Raw genomic sequence first — 25214 nt, 5'->3', positions numbered from 1 at the left:
TCAATTAATTTTTATCTTTCCCAAAATACCTAATAAATAAGGATAATAATTTCTGTAATCTATTATTCACCTTAATTATTTATTTGTAACACTCTTTCAATTAATTATTTTAGGATCCAAATAATACGGCATTGTTCCTTCAAATAATTTCTAATTGCAGTACTATTAACCTTTTAAAATAATAAAATTTGGGGAACAAAAATGAGTGTCTACAAGGCAAAACCTGTTTACCTGTCAAGAAAGAAGAGAATATTGCTGCATTATTGCCAAAAACACCTGTAATTAAGGCTTACCTACCCATTTTCTTTAAACCTGATACCTATCCATTTTTTGTAATACTTGTTTCTAATTCTGAACAGAAAGTTCCACTCGACAATGAATTTGAGAAACGCATAAGGCCGGAAGTTATTCCAGCAAAAGAGGTCGGGGTAACGTTTGTTGACATCGGTGCTATGGATGAGATAAAAGAATCACTTCAGGAATTGGTTATGCTGACGACCCGATCTATTCACAGGAGGTTTACTTAAGACATGCAGAGGAATACTCTTATTTGGACCACCCGGGACTGAAAAAACAATGCCTGCTAAAGTTATTGCAAAAGAGGAAAAAGTAATCATTCTCAGGTCATTAAACATGGAAGACATGAGACAGGCTAAAAAACAGGTATTCTTATTTCCATTATCCCCATATTCAATAATAGATCAAGATTGATTTTAATTTTCTCTGTTCTTTAATAATTATGGGCAGGTTGCTACAAGTTTTGCTTCAGAAGGATCAGTAATGAATGAACTGAAACAATGGAATGACTTGTATGGAGAAGGAGGAACAAGGAAGAAGCAACAGTTAACTTACTTCCTTTAAAACTTCCATATTGTTAGACAAGCTATTTTATTTTAAAACATCTACAAGAAATTCATCTAATGCATGATGTATTGTATGTAGGGTGGTCTAGTTTTAAAATTTGTAATTTACCTGTAATAATATTGAAATGCTTATTAGTAATTACCACTACAATTGTTTTTTTCATCACATTTCAAGCCTTCTAACCAAAATGAAACAATCTAATGGGTTATATTGAGCACAACAAAACTTTTTTAATCACATTTCAAGTCTTTCTAACCAAAATAAAACAATCTTCAACGTTATATTGAGCACAACAAAACAATTGAACAATGAGTCAGATTAGGTTTGGACATATGAAACATTTATGAAAAAGAAGATCCAAATATTTCTCAATAACCTTTCAAATTAACATTGAACCACAACAGTAAATAATAATACCAAAAAAAGAGAGCCACTCAAAAACGGAGACCATGTCCAAAACATAGGCAAATTTAAGAACAAACACACAAACACACAAGGTTTGTTCCTCTCGTAAGCAGCCTTGTTGCCTTTCAAGGGCCCTATTGGGATCTTACTCAGAACCTTCTCATCGAAAACCACATATTGTTTTTTTAACTCAATAAAGGCTTTCTCAACAAAAGGGTCCACACGATCCTCATGCTTTTCGTAAAGATAAGACACAGTTTGCAGCAACACAAACACTGTTCCATGGCAGAAATAGCGATTCAACAAGAAGTAAACTTACATGTATAGCAAAATTTCATAATTAAATGTTCTACAATACCTATATAGGCCAAGGTCAGAAAGTTTGACCAACTACCAACGACCAAGATCAACACAAGCCAGCAGCAACCTATGAAACAATTGATTAAGCCAAAATCACTCAAAACTTTAAATTTGAAAATTTTGAATAAAGTTTGTGATATGGCTTACAGCAATAAACTTCTTGAAATCACTTCCAGATAATATATCTCGGAGAACACCAATAACAAAGTTGATTTCAATCCTAGAGTGGAAACAACCCCCAGAATAATGTCATCAGAGATGTGAAATTCTTGAATTTCTGGTGCAGGCCTAGTAGTTGCATAGAAAACAGATGGTGAAGATTGGAGGATAAAATCAGAAGAAAAATAGGAGCCCCATCAAACTAAACTTACTTGTTGATAAAGCTTCCATTTTTTTGCTTTTCAACATTCATTCATCTAACCCAAATAATCTATTTATCTAAACAAGATCATGGATTATAATCTTCATTTGATTTAATCCAATACAATAAAAAACATCTCTTAAACATAGCAATGGACTAGTTGTTATATGCTCCAGACCAACTAGAAATGAAAATCCAACGTAATAGATAAAACAACAAGACATAATACCCAAAAGCATATCTTAAAACCAAGAATATCATCATAGTCTAAGCACACATGTAACTAATCGTGCATCAGATAATCAAAAACAGTTTCTAGATCTATAAAAAAACAAGATCTCTAAATTTGAAACTAATCTCATAATTATAGACTTACATTTTCCGTCGCCCAAAACCTTGTGCACAGGTTTCTCTCTTCCAAAGAGACGAAACACCTTGGCCTCGAAAGAAGAATGTTCGGAAGGCTTCTTGTTGTCATCGGAGTCAGAAGACGAGGACGAATCGTGGTCGTGAATCTTCTCTACGATCTTCTCAATAATTGATTCACGCTCTTCGACGTGATCAGCCATTGCTATCAAGGATACGAGTAATAGATAGATAGATCGATCTAACAGGGATTGGCCCGATATCCAAAACTCTCGTCAACCGGTGGGCAAGAACACTTATTTCTTAGAGGGTGTGGGTCATTCTTAAAAGAGGGTCGTGGGTCGTGGTCGTGGTGCGTGGGACGCAACTCAGATTGCGTGGGACGCAATCGTGCGTGGGTCGTGGTGCGTGGATCGTGGTGCGTGGATCGTGGTCGTGGGTCGTGGTGCGTGATCGTGGTGCGTAGGTCGTGGTCGTGGTGCGTGGGATGCCATTCAGATTGCGTGGGACGCAATCGTGCATGGGACGCAATCGTGCGTGGGTCGTGGGACTCAATTGTTCGTGGGACGTGGGACGCCACTGAAATTGCGTGGGTAGTGTAGTAAACATACCCCATCTTGACACAGCATTTCAAACGTACCTATTTTGACACAGCATTTAAAACGTACCAAACATATTGAGTGTTCAGCTAAATGGGAAGGAAAGAAATGAACATACTCATTTTGAAGGCGATGATGCTGGTCGGACGGCGATGCTGCTGGGTCTCGTCGTCCTCCGACGTTGTAGATGAGTCTCGTCATCCTACGGCGTTGCTTGGTGAGTCGAGGAGATAAGAATGGGTGCGGGGTGGAGGGGATCCCGGTGAACCCTTTCCAGTCCTACCCACATTTCAAACAAATTTTCCCAAACTATTCACCTTTTCATTCTTATTCTCAAACTACCTAATTCACTCTCTACAATATTAATTAACCCATTAATTAACTCACTCTCTTTCTTAACCCACTAATTAATTCTCTCTCTTAATCCACTAATTAACTCTCTCTCTATAAACCCATTAATTAACCTCTTTCTCTCTCCCAACTATTAATTAATATCATCCTTTTAAACTATTAATTAATTCATTCTATCTCAATCAAATAATTAATATATATTATATAAATATTAAAATAAAATAACACATATATTTTATTTTTATTTAAATTTATAAATATAATATATATATATATATATATTTCAAATTAAATACACTAAATTAAATAATTTAAATAACTATTATAAATTAAAATAAAATAGAATACATAAACAGAACTTGAAACTTGAAATAAAATATATTACATCACAATAAAATACATAAACATTATAATAAATATTAATCAAAATTGATAAAAGTTAGATAAAAATTGGATAAAAGTTGGATTGAAAAATCACTGTAAATATAAGATTGATAAAATTTGAATTGACAATTCACTACAAATATAACATTAAAAAATTAAATTGAAAAATCAACTTAGAAGTTTATATTAATTATATAAGAGTATGATTAACAAATCACTGTAAATATAATATTGAATTGACAAATCACTCACTCAAAAATTAGATGAAAAGTCATTAAAAGATTTATATAATATTTTTTATTATTTAATTTAGTGATTAATATTTATTATGTATTTTATTGTGACGTAATATATTTTATTTTATTTTAATTTATAATAGTTATTTAAAGTATTTAATTTAGTGTATTTAATTTGAAATATATATATTATATTTATATATTTAAATAAAAATAAAATATATTTGTTATTTTATTTTAATATTTATATAATATATTTTAATTATTTGACTAAGATAGAATGAATTAATTAATAATTTAAAAAGTGAAGATATTAATTAATAGTTGAGAGAGAGAGAGGTTAATTAATGGGTTTAGAGAGAGAGAGTTAATTAGTAGGTTAAAAGAAAGAGTGAGTTAATTAGTAGGTTAAGAGAGAGTGAGTTAATTAATATTGTAGAAAGGGAAGGTAGATAATTTGATAATGAGAATGAAAAGATGGGTAGTTTGGGAAAATTTGTTTAAAATGTGGGTACGACCAAAAGGATTCGAATCCAATACTAATTGGGTTTGGGTCACGAGGGAGAAAGAGGAAGGAAAAGAGAAATTGGATTGGTGAAATGGATTGAGAACAGTGAAATTGAAATGAGAGAGAAAATGATTAAAAAAAATAATATAAAAATTAAAATTGTCCAATTTTATTAAAAAAAGTTATATTTAAAAATTGAAATTATTAAAATCACTTTAAGGAATGTAAAGGATCAAATTTCCCTTCCAATCACCTCTAAACTAAAACCCAAAACCTGTTACCATCATTCTCTCTCTTCCAAACAAACTTAAGTTATTATGGTTCAATTACCCAATTTATTAAAATAATTATAAATTGGTTCTCTAATTACTAATATATATATATATATATGTTAATTTTATATATTTCATTTTTTTATATAATTTATTTATATGTTTAATTTTATCTTTTTTATTAATATTTTTTATATATTATAAATTTATAATAATGAACAACGTTAATAAAAATTAAAATAAATAATAAATAATTTTATTAAAATAAAACATACAAGTATGAAAAATAAAAAACAATAATAAGTGTAGTGTAATTTGTTTATTTAATGATGTTTAATTTATTTTTATGTTTATAAATTATTGATTTATAATTAATTTATCATAATTTTATCTAATTAAATGAGAAAAATATTATGATTAAATTTATAAATTTGATAATATATAAGTAGTATTGAATTTTTTTTAAAATAGAATAAAAAGAAATTTTAAGAAAATATTTTTTAATTTGAAAAGGAGTTTTTATATTTGATTGAATTTTATATGTTTGAGAATTTGTTTTTGGATTGTTTAGGATTATACACAAATTTTTTTTTCTCAATTATTTTATCATTCATTTCATATTTTATATTAATTACAATTATTTTATCTTTCATATTTTCCGTGTATATATATATTTTAAATTATTTTTTTTTATATATATATTTAACCACTAATCCACTAATGCATTGTTTAATTATTTTATTTTATTTTATTATTAATTATTTTTATTAGTAATTGAATCATATTATTGATTTATTATTATTTTTATTCTTATTAGTAATTAAATTATATTATTATTTATTTTTAGAGACCTCTTATTTTTATTAGATTCATGTTTAAATTGTCATAAAAAAATTTTGTTAAAATATAACGAGTCAAAAATAATTCAATTTCTTATATTTTAATTAAGGTATTTTATTTATTTATTTACCAATTAATCATATTCTCAAATAAAAATATTTTTCAATAATATTCTTCTTTTTTGTTTGAAGAAAAAAACTCATAATTTTTTTGAAGTAATAATAAAAAAATAAAATTTAAATAGTTGTTGAGAGAAAGGAGAGGAGACAAAACTTATAATTTAAGGGTAATTTAATAGATTTATAATTTAATAATTTATTTTAAAATTTACTTATAATTTAATGGTGAATATATGTATTAACCCTAATTTATATTTTCATGAATAAAAAAAATCAAAAAAAATAAATATCTCAACATTAAATAAACTCAAAATTAAAAGTAAAATATAAATTTTGAAAAATGATATCAAAAATCGAGATGACCTAAAAAGTCAAAGTGTAGTAGCTTAACCCAACGCAAAATTTACTCTTTTACACATTTACCATAACACCCCGGACTCTTTATTCAAGTATACAAACAAATAGAAAAAATAAAACTCAATTTCCAATAATATCGAACCACGTGTCCAACACCACCTTAAATTTTGCAACTTATTTCAAAAAAATTAAACCTCCCCTAAAAACCTAACTGCTCCACCATTTTTACTCAAAAACACTTTTAAATTTTAATTTCTCTCTCAAATCGCTATTATAATTAAACCCATTAAACAAGAAACATAACTGCAAATGGAGAGAGTTAAAGAAGAAGAAAAAGAAAAAGAAGAAGATATTACATACTGTAAATTGAAGCTGGTCAAAGATATTTGCAACATCTCTTCACGCGCCACCGACTGCTCTCATCGGCGCCACCGTGGAAGACGGCCGTTCATTGACTGGTATCTTGTTCTTCAAGTAAGTGCGTCATTATTATCATTATTAGTTTAACTCGTCAATATTGTAACATTCGGCTTCAGAGACCAAAAATCACGAGTTCGATTTCGCTTATGCTTTGAGTTGAAGTTAATGAATGGTTGTTTTGTAAATAATTACAGGTTGAGGAAAACGCTAACTTAGATGGCATCAAGAAACAATACCATAAACTGGGTATAATTTAATCTTATTTAAGATTAATTAATATGCAGATTAATTATTATTGATTATATTCGTGTTTCATTGCAGCTTTAAGAGTTCATCCAGATAAGAACAAACATCCTCAGGCTGAAGTTGCATTCAACCTTCTTCATCAGGTTAGAAGATAGTTGAACATCAATATAATATAGAATTAACATTTCAAATAAAATTATTATGTATGGTGTATGTTAATGGTCAACTTTGGATTATTTTTTAAAACTATTGCATTGATACATAATTCTTGCCATGATCACAAAAGAAAATGGTGAAAAGAGGTCAAAATTTATAAGATTAGAAAATCCTTAACATTTGCAGTCAGTTTTGGATTCTTTGTTTACCAATACTTAAATAATGTTGGTTTATTGAATGTTACATTTACGATGTTATAAAAAAATGTTTGAGGATAATGTCTATACAGATAATTGGATGCATTTAAAAACATTTTTAGAGTTGAATATAGGTCTGGATTTATGTTTAGACGAATAAAGATCAATAAATATATAAATATCTCTACTTAAGTTATGTTCAACGACGTTCTCTCGTCTAAAACATCAACAAATTTAGTAACGAGCCTAATGGACCATTTAGAAACATTTTTCAGATCCAAATTTAGGTATTCTGAGTAACGTCAATTTATTGGCATTTTTCTAGTTCAAATTAAGATAGCCTCTCAAGATCCAACTCTGTAAATTGATTTCAAATTATTTTAATGTTTATCATATTAAAAGTTGTGCAACAATTATGTTAATATAAATTTTAATATTTCAAATTAAAAAAACTAATTGTATATGATAATGTCAACTTTGGATTCTACACTAATTACCAGTTTCTTGATAATGGGTTTTATTGATGGCCTAGCATTTGGTGTTAGGACTTTGATTAAATGAATTACTATATTATTTCTGTGTGACCTAGATTTTATATTATGTATATATTTGTTAACTCAATTATTATTTATGTAGGCTTACACATGTCTCATTCAAGATTCAACAAGACAAGAATTTGAGTATGATAGACAGAAAAACTTATGTGTAGAGTGTAACCAAAGATCGAACCCCGATTTATTTGATAACCCTACAACCCGTTTTTCTACACGATCTTCTAAAGTAGCCCGTAATATCAATTCCCTAAGAGCCAAGCTCTTTGAAGAGGTGATAGTGATTGAGCATTGCCTTTTTAACAAATCGTCAAAGAAAGAACTTCCGGTCTTTAATCCTTCGGATTACCTTTCCAAAGGCTATCCTCATTATAGGCCGGGCATTTGCAAGAGGGTGAAAACCCTTTCTCGGTTCCAAGCTGAGAATATAGATAATTGTAGGAGGCAATTTGAGTCACCTATCTTTGGATTTAAATAAAGATGTTCATTCATTCAAATGCAAATATTCCTGTAAGGGTTAAGAATTCAAGAATTGCATTTTCACTCTTTTATTTTTAAATGTAGTATCATCTAATTAATGGTTCTCAAACTATGAAAAATATTAGAGATCATGATCAATGACTTGAAGGAAATTTGTTAAACTCTTCTCTTTTAGTTTGTTAATTTGTTTGAATTGATCAAATAAAAACAAATCATAAATAATTATTGTTGTTTATATTGACATTTCAATGATAAAACTTAGCATAAATATAGTAGCTACCCCTAAGGGCCTAAGCGAGAAAAAATAAATAAATATATATATATATATATATATAAATATATATATTTAATTTAATTTAGTAATTATATTTTGTGTCAACTAAATAAATATAATAAGTTTTTTATTGTTTATTACAAAAATAACATAGTTTAATTGATTAGATGTTATTGTTATTCCAAAATGATTTAGTGATCTAATACTATTAATTTTAATATTTTTATTTTATTTCAGGTGCCCTTGTGCATGGTTAGGGGCCTAAGGCTTCTCCAACAGGACTACAAAAACGCATACGTAACTCCAATTTTTGCTCCAAGCGAACGGCAAACGTCCCTGCAAAATGAGAATGTAAATTCTCTCTAAAAATAAACAAAATAAACGCATATATGCGTGGTTCCTGTTCACCCTACATAGTATTTTTATAAAAGGTTAATTAAGTCCTTGAAATATATAACTATATTAATTTAAATATTAAACTTGTTTAAATAAATTATTTGAAACAATTTATTGGTCTTTTTTAATTTTTAATTTTTAATTTTAAGATAAAAAGTTATAATATTTTTTAAATATTTAATTAAATTATTAAATTGTATTATATTTAAAATTTTATCTAATTTATTTTATATTTATATTTTATTTTATATTTTATATTTAAAATGAGAATTTATACATTGTTTATGCTACTAAGTGTTTTTTATTTATTAATAATGTTTGTTTAAATATAATATGTTTGTTTATTTAAATGTATTATTGAATTATTTTATTGTTTATAAATTATTGATATATATACTTAATTTTATTTTAATATTATTAAATGAATGAGAAAAAGATTGGTGTTAAATATGTAAAGTTGATAAATATATAGATAATATTAATAAGGTTAAAAAGTTAGTGTAAAAAAGAAATATTCTAAGAATATTCTTTTGGGTTTGGAAATAGGTTTTTGGGTTGGAGATGAATTACTGTTTGATATGACGTTTACTGCATTTTGGGTTTGAGAATTGGTTTGTGTGTTGGAGATGGTAAGTAAGTCACCTAGTTGGCCTTACCTATTATAAATATGTCACATTTGCAAGAGGGTGAAAACCCTTTCTCGGTTCCAAACTGAGAATATAGATAATTGTAGGAGGCAATTTGAGTCACCTATCTTTGGATTTAAATAAAGATGTTCATTCATTCAAATGCAAATATTCTTGTAAGGGTTAAGAATTCGAGAATTGCATTTTCACTCTTTTCTTTTTAAATGTAGTATCATCTAATTAATGGTTCTCAAACTATGAAAAATATTAGAGATCATGATCAATGACTTAAAGGAAATTTGTTAAACTCTTCTCTTTTAGTTTGTTAATTTGTTTGAATTGATGAAATAAAAACAAATCATAAATAATTATTGTTGTTTATATTGACATTTCAATGATAAAACTTAGCATAAATATAGTAGCTATCCTTAAGGGCCTAAGCGAGAATATATATATATATATATATATATATATATATATAATAAGTTTTTTATTGTTTATTACAAAAATAACATAGTTTAATTGATTAGATGTTATTGTTAACCCAAAATGATTTAGTGATCTAATACTATTAATTTTAATATTTTTATTTTATTTCAGGTGCCCTTGTGCATGGTTAGGGGCCTAAGTAAGTAGGTCACCTAGTTGGCCATACCTATTATAAATATGTCACATTTTTTAAAGTTTGTAAAGAAATACCAACTTTGTAAAGAAATATAATATATACTATTCTCAAACTAAACAGGTTTCTATTCATACACTAAATTCCTAGTATTTATAAAACCAAACAAAGGCGACGGGCGACCTGTCAAACAAAGCTTTGTACAAACATTTAATTCTAGAACCAAACATGTCCTTGAGCTATTTTGCTGGAAACCAAACAAATTCGCAGGTTGCTCAAATCTAGATCCAATAGTCTTTTTGTGAAATATTAACACCCACATCTTTTTTACAAATATAGGAATGAATATTTATTTATCTCAAAATTCATTATCCCTGAAATTCAGATTTTAATTATGGAAAGAAAGTTAGACCTTCTTGAGTAAAGAAACTTTAGAACAAGATTACAAATATAGGAATGAATATTTATTTATCTCAAAATTCATTATAAAATTCATATTTTAATTATGAAAAGAAAGGTAGACCTTCTTGAGTAAAGAAACTTTGTTCCACTTTGGAACAAGATGTCTAAGTTGATAGTATTTTCTTCCGAAGTTTGGATAGAAATCGAGGGCTCAATTGGGGTGAGTCGATGAGTCAATATTTAAGTTATTTTTTGATGGAATATTTACTTGAAAAGAATCTTAGGACGTTCAGTGATCGCGGTTGATTAATACGTTTACTCAAAAACGCTATTATTATGACGACATAAGAAGTTTTCTTTGGGAAAGTTGGTGGAAGCAGTGGATGAACTCATTATTTTTTTAAGAAACTTCAAACTCATTAACGCTATTTTTTATGTTTATTCGTTGAACAATTTTACTCTTGTTTTTGTTTGTTTTTGTTTGTACTATTGTTCCAAATGGTTAAGTTCGTATTTGTAACACTTTAAATACTCATGTTTTTTAATTATTTTTGTCAATATGATTAAACCACTCCTCATTATATCATATTACATTTATCTTAAAATAAAGAAATATATATAAAAAAAGAGATTAAAAAACCATATAAACTTGGCCAATTCAGTCATTACTTTAAGTAGCATCTTATTCTTAAACGGTCTATCATTTAATTTATTAATAAAATATATGTCACATCTTATTCACAATCCTATCACTTAATTTATTAATGAAAATAAAATATATTATAATACACAGTAATATAGTTTATTAATAAAAGTAATATATATTATATTTAAATTATTAATTTTTATCTTATCATTATATATTAATACGTTTTAAGTTTTTTTATAAAAAATTTTAAAAATTTTCAAAAATTTCAAAATCTTCAAAATAGTTATTTATTGTTATTTTTTCAAATAATTAAATTATTTAAATAATCAGCATCCAAAACAAGTTTTGAATTTAAAAATATTTTTTTATTTTTTTTTATCAATAAAGTTTGAAATCTCTCTGAAAAATATAATGAAATATTTTACTAGAAATTTTATTTAATTATTTATTTATCTATTTTAATAGAAGTTTTTGATTTACCTAAAGGTGCATGTATGACCCCTTTGCGGCGGCAAAGCAAACCCCTGTTCTCTTAAACCCTTTGATTTTCTCACCCCCTCCTTCTCTGGACAGACTGTAGACCTATCTTCTTCACTCTCCACTCTTCAGACCGCGGCAGGGAAGATCCACTCGACAGCACGACCCAATACTTAGGAGTCCAAATCAGCCGTCGTTCAGATTCTAGATTCCAGGCACCCTTTTGATTTTCACATATCATTTTTGATCTATTTACGACTACGAGTGAGTTTCAAGGCGCCGTTCATTGTTTTTCTGAATCTTTTAGTATATTAGTCTCATAGTCTGATAATCTGTTAGGTTATTAATATCTTTATCTATTAGTATATTAGTTTGTAATTATGTTAGATTATTAGTTTAGAAATTAAGATTGCTTTTTTTTTCACCCCTTTAATTCAGAGTGTTCTTAGTGAGAAATTAAAATTTAGGAATTAGGTTAAAGGAAAATAATGTCATAATGTGCTTGTTATCTAAGAAGAAAAAACCAATTGTTTTAATTTATGTTGAAGATTCTATGACAATTAAAATGGAGATGGAGATCAGGAAACTTGTTATAGTTCTTCAACAGGAAATGGAGAACACATACATATATATTAGCAGAGGATCAATCTATTTGTTGTTCTTTTTCATTTTATTCCGTGTAGAGTTGCTTCTAACGTGTATCGATAAACAATGAATGAATTGAATGATGACATTGTTGTTTCACCAAAGAGCACTATGACAATTAAAACAATGAAAAGTCTTACTTTATTTGTGTGTGTATCTATCTTATCTGTTTTGTGCATACGTTTTTAGCAATGGAGTATGTGTTCTCATGCCTCTTTTGTTCTTGAATTGCAGTCTCTAGATGGGCTTGTTGAATGTTAGAGAGATGCTAACATCGTTTAGTCCGTCATTGAACTTTTTGGCTATCAGTTCTGGGGATGGTCGGATTAAGGTAAACTATGTTCTTTTCTAGCAATATACTAAGTTGGAATAAGAGATGAAATCTTTGAATAGTAACTGGCAACTTATGTATTTGTATGATTAGATTTCTCATTTCTCTTTTCTGTTCATGTCGGCAAAGTTATGTTTACAATTTTATCTGCAAAAAGTACCTTTTCTTAGTTTCTACACAAATGGAAGCCAACATGAATCAGAGGCCATGAAGAAATAGCTAAATAAATAAATGCGCACAATGTCTTTATTTAATTTTTCTAGATATGATTCCTCTTGTGAGTATTATTTTCTTTTGTTGCTTTATTCATTCTCTGTCTTGCCTCAGGTTTGGGATGCTATAAAGGGGCAGATTCAGACCGAATTCGCTGACATTTTCTCAAATGATGATGGCCCAGGTTTATTTGATAAACCGCAAAAGGGTCACCTTTCAATGGATTATACATGCATGAAGTGGATCTCTTTGGATAAAATGGTTCTCAGATTAATGTCAAATTTTAAATGCCTAGCTCTTAGTTTGTTGTGATTTGATCTGAATTCATCGTTTTGGTGCTGAATCTATTTTATTTATCAGAAAAAGAGGAAACTTGAAAGCACATTATTAATATTGGGAACTGGCGGTGGTGATGTTCTTGCCTTGGATGTATCAGCTGGTCATTTGAAGTGGAGGGCTAGTGACTGTCATCCTGGGTAAAGATTTTTTCAGCAAGTTTTATGTTTCAATTGCCAGTGAATTGTTTTAACCTGTTTTATTTAATAGTGCCTTCTTTTTTAAGCTTTTCAAAAAGTAAATAAATAGAATCAACAGTTGCCTTCTTTGCATCAGTCTGACCTAAATCTTTCCTTAATTATTATGCAGGGGTGTCAGTTCCATCTCTTCTCCTATGCACGATTCATGCATTTACACTGCAGGAGCTGATGGTATGATTTGCAAGCTAAATTCTATGACTGGAAATTTGTTGGAGAAGTTTAAAGCTTCATCGAAGGCAATATCATCACTGTCTGTTTCTTCAGGTTTGTCATATTAATATTCCTTGACTTCAAATATCAAGCATCTTTTTCTTCCTTAAAAACAAAAATCATATTTAGCATCAAAGAGAACATGACTAATGGAACTCAATGAGATATTAGTAGCTATTTTTGGTTCAGACGGAACTGAAATTAGAATTGGAATTGTGGGTCCAACTCTAAATCCTTTGTTTGTTTGACGACTGAAAATAAGAAAATAGATTTGAAATTGTATTTAATTTTTTAAGTTTCAATTCCATCATTTTCACTTCAGAATTGCAATTCCTTGATTTCTCCAAACTTAAGAATTGAATTGTAATTCAATTATAAAATTGGAATTATAATTCTAACTCCAATTCTAATTTCAATTACATGCATCCAAACATAGCTAGTATAATGGATACTCAATATGACTGAAGCAGGATATCAGATTCTGGTGCTTGTGATGTTTCTTATTCTTCTGGGCATCCTTGTTTAACTTACTTAGGTGGGTTCTTGGTTGGCTTTGATTCTTACTTGGTATTAACTTTATCATTTTGGTTGGTGTCACTTTATACCAGATGGAAATGTGTTAGCAATCGGTTCTGCTCAGATGAAGGTTTTCAACTGCTCTGATCATAAAAAGATACAGAAGTTTTCAGGCCACCCTGTGAGTTGTTTTTTCAAATTTATTTTTCTTTGTTTTGCATGCCATTGTCTGCATCATTCTGGTTCATTCTTATAAATGTTACTTTGAACCTATTTGGAAATTAGTATTTTTGTCACAATCACACTTGAAAGTCGCCAAAGCTAAAACTCAAAGTGATTTTTTTAACTTTTTTCCCTTTTGGTACAAGTATTTTTTTCTTGTCTGGATCATGATCATATTATCTTTTAGATCATTGTCAAGAATACAATGTAATTTTTTGCTTCATTTAGTTAATTATGTCTTAAAACTGTTAAACAGGGACCCATCCGTTCCATGATATTCACTGATGATGGGAAATACATACTTTCTTCTGCTTCTTCCGAACGATACATTGCAATTTGGAAACTCGATGGTGGAAAGAAAAAGTCAGCCTGCTGTGTTCTTGCAATGGATCATCCAGCTGTCTTTCTCGATAGCTGTGTTGTTGAGACTGAAGATACAGATTCTCCTGCTTTTTATGTGTTGGCTATATCTGAAACTGGCATTTGTTACTTTTGGTATGGTCAAAATATTGAGGAACTAAGTAGCAGCAAACCAACAAAAATCTCCCTATCAGTTGATTTCATTGATAAGGCTGCTATTCCAGCAATATTTGCTTCAAAATTGCAGGGTGTTGTAAAACCTGCTTCTGTTCACATATTTTTGGCCCATGGATTGCTAGTAAAGCCATCATTTGAGAAAATCTTAGTCAATGCCGGTACTGATGTAAAATTGAGTTGTTCTCTTACTGGCATCCTGCTGCCAAACAAGCAAGCTCACAAAAAGAAAAAAGGCTCAACTAGAAATGATGAAGGCAAGTCAAGACTGATCAATACTCGCATCCTTGTTATCATTTTAGACTTGTAGCTGTTACAGATAAGTTAAATAAGTTATATGATGTTTTAGCTTATGGTTAGGAAAAAGATGTTTGAGCTTGTGTATATTTTTTTTGGAGCAAACTGATTTTTATTTTTTTTATTATTTTTAAGAATGAATCTGCATTTGGGTCTTCTTGGTCCAAATGACATCCTGAGTAAACTTCTATGCTTACTAGCCATTTTCCGTGGAAGAGCCTTCTATGGTTTTAACAAATAGGTGTTCTAGTCTTATGGGTCATTTTCTCTTCGTATACACTCCTTGTGAATTGTATTTGAAGATCTTAATATGAGTATTTTTTATATAAGCAGTTACTGCACTAGATCGTGCAAATGCAGAAGATGCATTGCTTCCTATTCCAAAGATTCTTGGTTTGCATGATAAAAAGGGGAGCCATTGGAGTTCAGACAAGTTCGAAGGTGTTCATAGCAGTAGTGAAGGTAAGCTAATATTCTTTCACATAATCTCCTTAGCTGCTTCTGTAAAATGATGGATCCTTTCATATTCTATATTTCCTGATTTAGATACTCAATAAATGGATTTGTTGAATCATTGGTTTTCTTCCAGAATAATGGTCCATGATAAGCATGTGCTTTGACCTCTTGTCTTCTCTTTAAACTGGTGTATCCAACTTTCATTTTGAATTAATTGATGTTACCAATGCAGAAATGTGTTTTACTTTTTTTTAGAGCTTGTTCAATATAGGTTTTCTTTAATTAAATCATCCGTTTTTTTTGAAAAAAAAACCTTGTTTGATGAAAAAGTGCATTATTTGGGTTATTTCAGTTAAATGACTAAAACATCATTTATATTTAATATCATGTGGACTGTCCCTGATCATTGATGCCTACCTAGTGCCCGATTTTTGCTTTGAAAATACATCATTTTGGTCATTGATTAATTATTTGTATTTCGTCCTCTTACAGATGAAATGGAAATTGAAATGCCTGCTATTAGCATGGAGGATAAGCTAAAGGATCTTGGGATTATTAACCACAAAAAGGATATTCCTTCTGAGTTATTGACAGACTCAACAAAATTGTTGGGTTTAAGTATTGAAGATAATGTGTCACAGAAGAAGGTCTGCTTCCAATTTTTTGAAATCTATAATTTATATTAGTTCTTTGGATTTACAATTTTTTTCAGTTGCTAAATCACACTATGAACTAATATTTTTCCACCAGATGAGAATAGCTGTTTTATCTTTGGAACCTAGTGAAGCATTCAAGCTACTGGAATTATTGGTGGCAATTTGGAAGTTAAGGTGTGTTTCTCCATTCCTTTTGAATCTAGTTCAATGCAAATTTTCTAAACCTTGCAGACAAGGGAGGAGAGTAAACAACTCAAGCATTGTCTTGTACAGTAGTTTTTGTTTGAATTCATTCAGACACTAGCAGTGCAAAAGTGATTATTGTTCACTTGGGCCTGGTTTGATGAAAGGGTTGCTTGGATTTAATTCCATTAACCAAAATACCAAATCACCATTATTTTATTTTTATAACATTTTAAATAGAAAATATATTTTTGTCATTTTTAACCCAAATAATCCACTTTTTCATCAAACAAGTTTTTTTCCCAAAAGAAAATGATTTATTTAAAAAAAAACCTACATCAAAGAATCAAAGAAGCTCTTGATATTTTTATTTAATGCTTTATAAATAATTTTCGTTTTACTTTAATAATATTCCACTTTAAACTGGTGAAAACAGACTAGTCTTTAGTGTTGGAATATCATCTTTGTTAGACAATGCACCCATTTGAAACATTTATTATTTTTTGGGATTTATATCGAAATGAGGAACAACTAATAAATTTCTGAAATTGTGCCTTGACTAACTTTAGTTTTCAGAAGGTTGCAGATTGGTAGCTTTATTATAAGACTACTTCGTTGGAATATTTTGCATTCAATTATGATATGAATTTGTGTTGTCTCTCATATAACAGGGCATGCAGCGGGAATCTTGTTTTGCCATGGATTTGTTGTATATTGGTGAACCACAGTGATTTCGTAGTTTCTCAGGATCCAGCTTCTGAGCTATTCGATTCACTACACAAGGTATTTTTTTTAAGGTCAACATTTCATTAAGAAAAATGCTAGTGGAGAACTTAGTTTGTGTGTACATGCTACTTTTCTTTGTATATTTTAACTACTTTAACCATGAACTAACTTTCTTACATTCTAAGCTTATTTTAGCACTTTTTATCAAATCAGAAACATTTTAACACAATCATTTGTGCAAAATGCCTTCTTTGGAAACCAACAAAAATGGGAATGGACATGTAACTTTTTACTTTTGTGAGGAGAGAAATGGTTTGTATAAATATAAAGTAGCCGTGAAAGATAGTTAATGTGATTGATATAAAGTAACTGATTACTGAAAAAAGACTTATGTGGAAAAAGTGGAAACCAAAAGAATCTTTTGAACGAAGTGCAAAAAATGTGATCTTAATTGTCCTATGCTTTTGTTTTAACGAGATTCAAAAGGGGTCCTAGAATAGGTATTTTAATTTATTGAATATATGTGCCATGATTCTTTGCTGAAATGGTTTCTGGCCAGCTTAGGCACTTGAAATTCATCTTTTGAAGATCATAGACCTTTATTGCTTGGAAGATGAATATTTTTATCCCACAAATTATTTTTATTGAAATACACTATTACAATTCATCTCTCTTTCTGTCTCTTTAAATTTCTTAAATTTGCCCATACTAGTAGCAGAAGTGTTAGATGTGTTCATCTATAAGAGGCTAGGTCACAACTCACAAGCTCGATAAAAAAAACATATAAACCCTGTATTATGTTGTTTGCTAGTCTAAACCACATGCCCTTGTATCATTTTTTCCTTTTTTTTTAGAAGGAATTTAAACTTGGTATTCATAATGAAACAGATTTACAGAATTTTTAATGAATGTTGGACATGCCCAGTTTCAAAAGCAAAGATATACATCATAAGTTTCATCCTAATTTCATCTGTCAAGCCACATTGCTAACACCATGCATAGTTGATAGCATCTGTTCAGGATCCAATCCCCATTCTTTGCAGTGCCTGTATATCATTTTCGACTACTTGCATCGTTTTTTCTTGAATTTTATACGACTAGGAACTATCTTTTGCTCACATACTTGTTTCAATTGCCAAACTCTTATCTTTTTAATCTCATGTTTTGTATGGTGGCTATTTTTCCAGCTTACCCAATCAAGAGCAACATCAGTGCAGTCATTATTCCAGTTATCAGGTCGTTTGCAACTTATTGGGGCTCAGGTAGTTCCTTATGTCATGTTCATCTTATAGTAGTTGAAAAAGAGATTTTGATGATGATGATGACGACAATGTTGTTTCAATTTGTTTTGGGTATATTATTAGATTGAGAAGGCTGTTCAGAATAAAAATCACCCAACCCCTTCTATTGCGGACAATTTGGATGAAAGTGAAGATGATGAAGATGTTGACGATGTTCTTTATGGTGAAGAAGAAGGAAGCAGCAGCAGCGATAATGATGAGTAGATTTTGTTAAATTCAGACCGATGAAGAGAAAAAGAGGAAGCGACCACCAACTCGCTGTTGAGATATCTGCTGTTTTTGCCAGTATGCATTTTGTTCTTATTTTTGTAGCCCACAATTTTGTCTTTGTTTTACAGATAATATATGACCAATTTTTAATTTTAGATTATTTGTTGTTGTAGTGAAAAATCCACATTAGACATTTTTTCTTCTCTGCCTCCTGGAAAAAACAATTAAATTCTAAATTATTTGTCAAATTAATATTCAAATGCATGAAAGTTTGAGTTGGCAAGACTAACAATTACTTAATAATACATATAAAATGCAACATAAGAAAATTATAAAACCAAACATATATTGGTAAAATAGGAAAACTGTTATTAAAAGAAGTAAAGCTTTATTTATGATGATATCAATAATAAAAGTTACACACAAATAAAAAGAAATTCAAACACCATAACACCCATTGGTAACACTTATTATCAAATCCAAAGGGAAATAAGAGAATCATGCACACAACTAAAGTAGAAATCGAACGTCGAGTTTTTGATTCATCGACAACTAAATATATGCATCGGGGTTTTGAATAAGATAATCCTCAACCACCTTGAATGCTGCCCCAGCTTTCTCTTTACCTTCTCTAATCTCCTCCTCGCTAATCACCACATCGACTAATGGGTAGTACTTATTGGTTGATTTGATAATCGAACCGCCATTTGAACCTGCCACAATCTGAAGTTCATACGAGACTTTTTCTAGTTTTCCTGCCAAAACATCGCCCTCTATCAACGTGTATGAGTACTTGTATGTTTCTTCATCAATTTCATCAATCCTATGCTTCAAAGATTTCATGGGAACACCTAAAATAAACAAATTAATCCAAAGTAATTCTATAAGTCACAAAAAAAAAACAATGTTTTAGTAAAATTTGATCAACAAAAAGAAATTAACCTTCGACAAAATTGATTTGCTTGATGCTTCCCACTTTCCCATCTCCTTCAACGATTTCAATACTCTTGATGGCTTGCGGCATTAGTTTTGGGAGCAAAGTGTCAGCATGAAGGACCATGGCGTTGAATGCCCTTGTTGGTGGGACTGCAGTTACACTCTCCTCGATGATTGTTACAATGGCCATGACTCTCGTTAATTGAAGTAAACCGATTTGGAGTGGGCTTCTTTTGGATGATGCATGTAATGGGGGAAGATATGGTAATTTATAGGTCTTGAAAGACAAATACATTATTATAATTTGTTGTTTTGGTTGGTTGTGTGTTTTGTTTCTCATAATATTCAATGTGATCTAAAATTCCATTTGTTGTCATTGTTGTATAAACAGGCTAAGAATATTTGCATTAATATATTGCAAACAGAGAGGACAAAATTATGAATCTCAAATGTTATAATATGCCAACTTAGAGAATGAATTAGATATTATAATGAACATTGTTCATATGTTATATTAAATTATGGATATTATATGTTTTCAATTATTTTTACATTTGTTAGGAGGTTGGTTATGGTTGATACATGATCACGAGTTCGATTATTACTTATAACGTCTTAAGTTGAAGTGGATGTCATAACATTCTAGCCTCTACGTTAAAAAAAATTAAATTATTAATATATTAACTATAAGTTAAAAGAGTAGATGTTCATATACTAAAATATCATATTTTTAATTTTAAAATAATAATAACACAACTAAATTTTTATTTACTTTATTTTTTTTTTGTGATATTTTAGTTTCAAATATTGATAATATTTATTAATTTCAAATTCACAACAAATATACAAATTTATAAATTTCAATTAATACCACTTCAACTTATTTTTATCAAACTTCTACAATGAAACATTAAATAAATGTATTTAATTCTATTCTTAGTTATCAATAATTAAATTTATAAACTGAGATAATTCAATAATAACTTAAAATCTCGAGTTGACTCTTAAAATCTTACGATTTTACATAAAGGTTAACGAGTCTGATTTTAAGTAAACTCTTAAATAGGTAAACTCTTACGATTTTAAATTTACGATAATTATAAGGTATTGATGAACTATGAAATAACGATTTTTCATCATAGTTTATCAATACCTTATAATTATAACATAATTGAGAAAGAATTATTTTTGTTTGTTTGTTACATGAGCATATAAATCGATGCCTTACATTACCTGGATCACAACATTAAAATAAAATCAAATAGAAGCTCAAGCAATTTTTGAGTGACATATATTATGTGTTTACTGAACTATTATTAGCTCCTCTGTTTATTTTAAGCCTGAGATTTTTAAATGATATTTAACTCATTTAACTTTTATATGAAATAATATGCATAATTGTTTTTTAGACATCATTCTACAAATTTATAGCACATGTAGATTTATTGCCATTATTTTCTTTTTTGTAGATGTGTTATTGAGATGTATAGTGTGATGACATCATGTTTTTTTATGACAATAATGGTATGTTGAGCTACCTAAAGTATTGTGTTATATCTTGTAAAAGTTAGTTTTATTATTGTTTTTAAGGATAAATTAAATTTGAAAACTTGCATATATAAATATATAAGATGAGTAATGATAGATAACGGAAATTTGATGTCATGAATAATGTCGGAAATGATGTGCCAATGGGGTGAACTTAAATCTAATAGGAGAGAGAAATTTCTTTTTTTAAGCCTAATTATGTGTTGAAACATTATTCCCAACACAGATATTTAAAAAAAAAAAAAATAAAAATAGTTGTTACATTTTATTTTTAAGGCTTAAATAAGGGGCCAAACCTTGAAAGCAACAACTCATAAATTTAATTTTAGGACTCATTCTCAATTAAACAAAAGAGAAATATTTTGAACCATGAATTAAAAAAATACCAAATAATAATCACACAAAAATTTTAGATAATGAAGATAAAAAAAATAATATGTATACTAAATCAAACAAAAAAATCAATTAATCTATAATTTGGATAATAATTAAGAAAATAATCTTTTACAATCAAAAATATTATTTATATATATTTTACTTTAAGTATTTTATTTAATGTGAATATGATTATATACAAATTATAATATTCAATATTTTAATATTAATTTCTTAAAAAGCTTAGAATAAAAATTATAAATATTTTAAAATTTAATATTATAATAAAAATACTAATAATAATGGGTTATTTCGATAAATTAAAATATTAACACAATTATAAAATTTATACCAATTTAATGATACAAATAAATCAATTAAACTAATAAAAAAATAAATCACCAAAACAACATATCTGATAAATATGCTTGACAATGTTAGAATGAATCTATTAGTAATTCAACCATGTAAGTTATTAATAGTCCTGATTGAGAGGGAATGAATAGTCCTGATTGATTTGATAGATAAGAGAAGGAATGAAGTAATATTTAATTTTGTTGAGTTATTTGAAAATTTTAAATTCAAACAAAGTTTAAGAGAATTTCAAAGTTTTGCATTTATGTAACAATTTTATGGGTATTTAAATAACTATCACCTATTTTAAAAGAATAATTACAATTGAAAAGAACTAAAAAATACATTTAAAGACAAAGATTAGTTAGGCAATATATTTAGAAAAAAAATCTATAATATTATGAAATTATTGAAAGGGTATTTTTGTTCTGAAAAATAAAATCATTGAATACATATTTTGATCATTAATTTAGGATAATTATATTATCAAACTTCTCATTAGTCATGAAATATATTTAAATTACTAATTCTTGATTGATAACAAAAATCAATTCACTAATTTCTTGATTGACAAGAGAGTCCTATATCACCGCTAATTTGTTGATTGACAACAAAACAATAGTAAATGTCATTGTACATTAATTTTGACGATAATTGTACTTTTGATCATTTATTTCATAAAATGAAGTGTTTAATTAGTTCAATTCAACGAATATTATTTCATTTTCATCTATTATTTTATTTAATTTATTAATTAAAATATTGATAAATTATATATTTTTTATTTTATCATTATATATTAATATATTTTAAGTATTTTTACTACAAAAATCACCGGTTCAAAAAAAATCATTATCAATCATTACTTTTTAAATAAAATATTTTTGAGAATAATAATTATCGATAATGATTTTGAAAAAATAAAAATGTTTTACAAAAAAAAAAATGTATTAGTATATATTTTAAAATAAAAGTATTTTATTTTTTTTTAATGAATTGAATATGTGATTACGAAGAAAGGAGCGAAATAATTTTTTTTTATTAATTTATGTTTGAATTATTTAAAAAATTGGATGATATGTAAACTTATTTGCAATTTCAATATTAGCATTGTGATTAAAATAATCCGGTTGGATTCAATTGTATTACTAATTATGCTTCAATTAAATTGGGATCAAATTTGTATTTCTTTCAACACACCTAAATATATTAGTCTTATAATCTAATTTCATTCATCAAAGTCATACAATGGCTTAATTTCAACAATAATTTTGGTGATAATGACTTTTACTACATAAATAATGAAATGAAATTAGTAATTAAGGCTGGTTCGGTTTTAATTTACTTAAATAAATTTGATTTATTTAAAAAATATTTATGTACGGTGATTTTGAGGAGATGTTATTTTTTGGGTAAAAGACTTAAAGAATATTATTTTAAATAATGATAAATTTATTTATTTATTTTAAATATAAAGTATTTTAATTATTTTATGATAGAATAATATAAAGATGTTTGAATATGTTGAATTTAAAACGATCAAACTATTAAAATTTATAATAAAAATATTAAAATGATAGAATTGATAAATATGTTTTGCTGGTCTAGAATATTACTTTAACTTTGTTGATTATTTAATGAGTTTGTTAAGTTGATTTGTTTATAATATTTTTTTTATAAGAAGACTTAACTTTTCAAGAACGACAATTACGACATATATGTAGAGAGGCAAATGTTTTTTTTAGTTGGAAATATTAAATATTAAAAATATTAATTTAAAGACTATATAACTAGTGTTTTATATTTTTTTACAGTATATTAAAATTCCATAATATTTGATAAATTATATATTGATTTATGATCTTTAAAATTTAATAATACTTTTTACCCATTATAGTTATAATTTGTAATGATGCTTCTCATCAAAATAGTGACATCTCAAATAAGATAATATTGTTGGAAGAAAAAAAAAAGTATCTAATGGAAGAATGTTTATGCTTTGGCATATTCGCATCAGAACCGCCTTCCCATCTATACATAAACTAGCTAAGTGCAAATTTCTAATTGATATTAATCACCTCTTTTATGTCAAACGTGTTTAGATCTGTTTTGGATCCTCAATTAAATTTTTGATAATATTGGAGGTAAATCAGTAAGGATGGCAATTTGAAACCGTCCCGCGAAAACCGAACCGAATTGTCCTGTTTGGGACGGTTTTTCCCCGAAACCGAACAAGGATGGGGCGGGGATGGTATTTGTGTCCCCCGCCCCGACCCGCCCCGATTTTACCCCATTTTCACCCCGATTCTACCCCGAATACCATAAATATAATTAAATATATTAAATCACCAATATATTTATTTATTTACTATATTTTATAAGAGTATTAAAACTATTTCTTTATAATAATATAAAATTTTAATATATTATAATATATATTATATTAAAAAATTCGTTTATATAATTTTATTGTATAATTTTTATTTATTATTTTAAATAAAATTATTAACGGTGTCCCGCGGGATTCTCCGAAACTGAAAAAAACTGAACGGAGCGGGGATAGTATTAAAAAAATCCCCGAAATTAAAACGGAGCGGGGATGGTAATTGCATTCCTCACCTCGAACCGCCCCATTACCATCTCTAGTAAGTAGGGTCAGTCCAGGAAGCTTCGGACTAAGGAAACTCATTGCCCATGATTAATAAAACATATAAGAGTTTTAGATTTTTTAAACTAAACTTAAGATAACAATAAAAAAATATTTTTTTTTCTATCGGAGAAGGAGGCTGTAATAGCCCAAAGCTTGGGACCAACTCTAATTTGTGAGGATAAATAACTTAATATTAAACTCATTTTGAATAACTCAACAATATGAAGTCAATATGTAAAATTATTGTGATTCAAAAATAAATATGTTATTTAGAATCAATTAAAGTGTTTTAAAATAAATTAATAAATAAATATTAATTGTGCATATGTATAGAACCTCACCTTACAAAATTAATATTATAAATTATTATAATGATAATGTTAAACTAAGTTAATAATTAATTACAATATGTTAATATCATAAAATTGTCGTGATTATCAAAATTGTTAAGACATTTTCACTAAACTATAGTTGCTCAAATGGGTATGGTAAAATTTTAAATTCGAATCACATTACAAATTGTAAGATGTAATGGATGTTACAAGGATCTTGCATTAGACCACACTCAATTTTGGATATATTTGAAAAGTTTGCTTTGTTATTTCTTTTTTTTTTTAATTTGTTTTTTCAGTGTCAAGTTACAATTAAATGTGTTTTTTTTTGTTTTGATAGTTCAGTTATATTTGCATGTAATTTGATTAATTCATTATAAATAACATCTTTTGTATTAATTTTAGTATTCTCACAATATTTAGGGTCTAACTTTAAAAAAGAAAGAGTTATTCTTTATTGATGTG

At 28.0% G+C, this 25214-nt stretch overlaps 2 protein-coding genes and 1 pseudogene across 2 annotated transcripts; 1 reads left to right on the top strand and 2 right to left on the bottom strand.

Moving 5' to 3' along the window:
• Nucleotides 1-1248: 1248 nt before the first annotated feature.
• On the bottom strand, nucleotides 1249-2559 carry LOC124934952 (annotated as a pseudogene).
• A 9045-nt stretch (nucleotides 2560-11604) lies between these two features.
• Nucleotides 11605-18743, top strand: LOC124934378. Its single transcript, XM_047474901.1, has 13 exons — nucleotides 11605-11782; nucleotides 12398-12494; nucleotides 12822-12968; nucleotides 13068-13183; nucleotides 13353-13507; nucleotides 14062-14150; nucleotides 14448-14982; nucleotides 15356-15484; nucleotides 15971-16125; nucleotides 16229-16308; nucleotides 16989-17100; nucleotides 18231-18305; nucleotides 18408-18743. Exons 2-13 carry the CDS (start codon nucleotides 12405-12407, stop codon nucleotides 18546-18548), a joined length of 1824 nt encoding a protein of 607 aa, XP_047330857.1. The 5' UTR covers nucleotides 11605-11782; nucleotides 12398-12404; the 3' UTR covers nucleotides 18549-18743.
• Nucleotides 18744-19055: 312 nt separating this feature from the next.
• On the bottom strand, nucleotides 19056-19705 carry LOC124936894 (major strawberry allergen Fra a 1.06-like). The gene is made up of 2 exons (XM_047477424.1): nucleotides 19497-19705; nucleotides 19056-19405 (listed from the first exon to the last, which is right to left on the bottom strand). Exons 1-2 carry the CDS (start codon nucleotides 19678-19680, stop codon nucleotides 19107-19109), a joined length of 483 nt encoding a protein of 160 aa, XP_047333380.1. The 5' UTR covers nucleotides 19681-19705; the 3' UTR covers nucleotides 19056-19106.
• Between the last annotated feature and the right edge of the window lie 5509 nt (nucleotides 19706-25214).

The sequence above is a fragment of the Impatiens glandulifera genome, chromosome 4, assembly GCF_907164915.1.
Source record: "Impatiens glandulifera chromosome 4, dImpGla2.1, whole genome shotgun sequence".
Lineage (NCBI taxonomy): Eukaryota > Viridiplantae > Streptophyta > Magnoliopsida > Ericales > Balsaminaceae > Impatiens > Impatiens glandulifera.
Note: the sequence above shows the minus strand (reverse complement) of the source record. Positions and strands in the feature narration are given on the sequence as shown.

Coding starts and splice junctions, on each gene's coding strand:
- LOC124934378 (XM_047474901.1), top strand. CDS start 12,405: ATGGGCTTGTTGAATGTTAGAGAGATGCTAACATCGTTTAGTCCGTCA. Junction 12,969..13,067: donor GGATCTCTTTGGATAAAATG/GTTCTCAGATTA, acceptor TTTATTTATCAG/AAAAAGAGGAAACTTGAAAG. Junction 14,983..15,355: donor CTCAACTAGAAATGATGAAG/GCAAGTCAAGAC, acceptor TTATATAAGCAG/TTACTGCACTAGATCGTGCA.
- LOC124936894 (XM_047477424.1), bottom strand. CDS start 19,680: ATGGCCATTGTAACAATCATCGAGGAGAGTGTAACTGCAGTCCCACCA. Junction 19,406..19,496: donor GCAAATCAATTTTGTCGAAG/GTTAATTTCTTT, acceptor TGTTTATTTTAG/GTGTTCCCATGAAATCTTTG.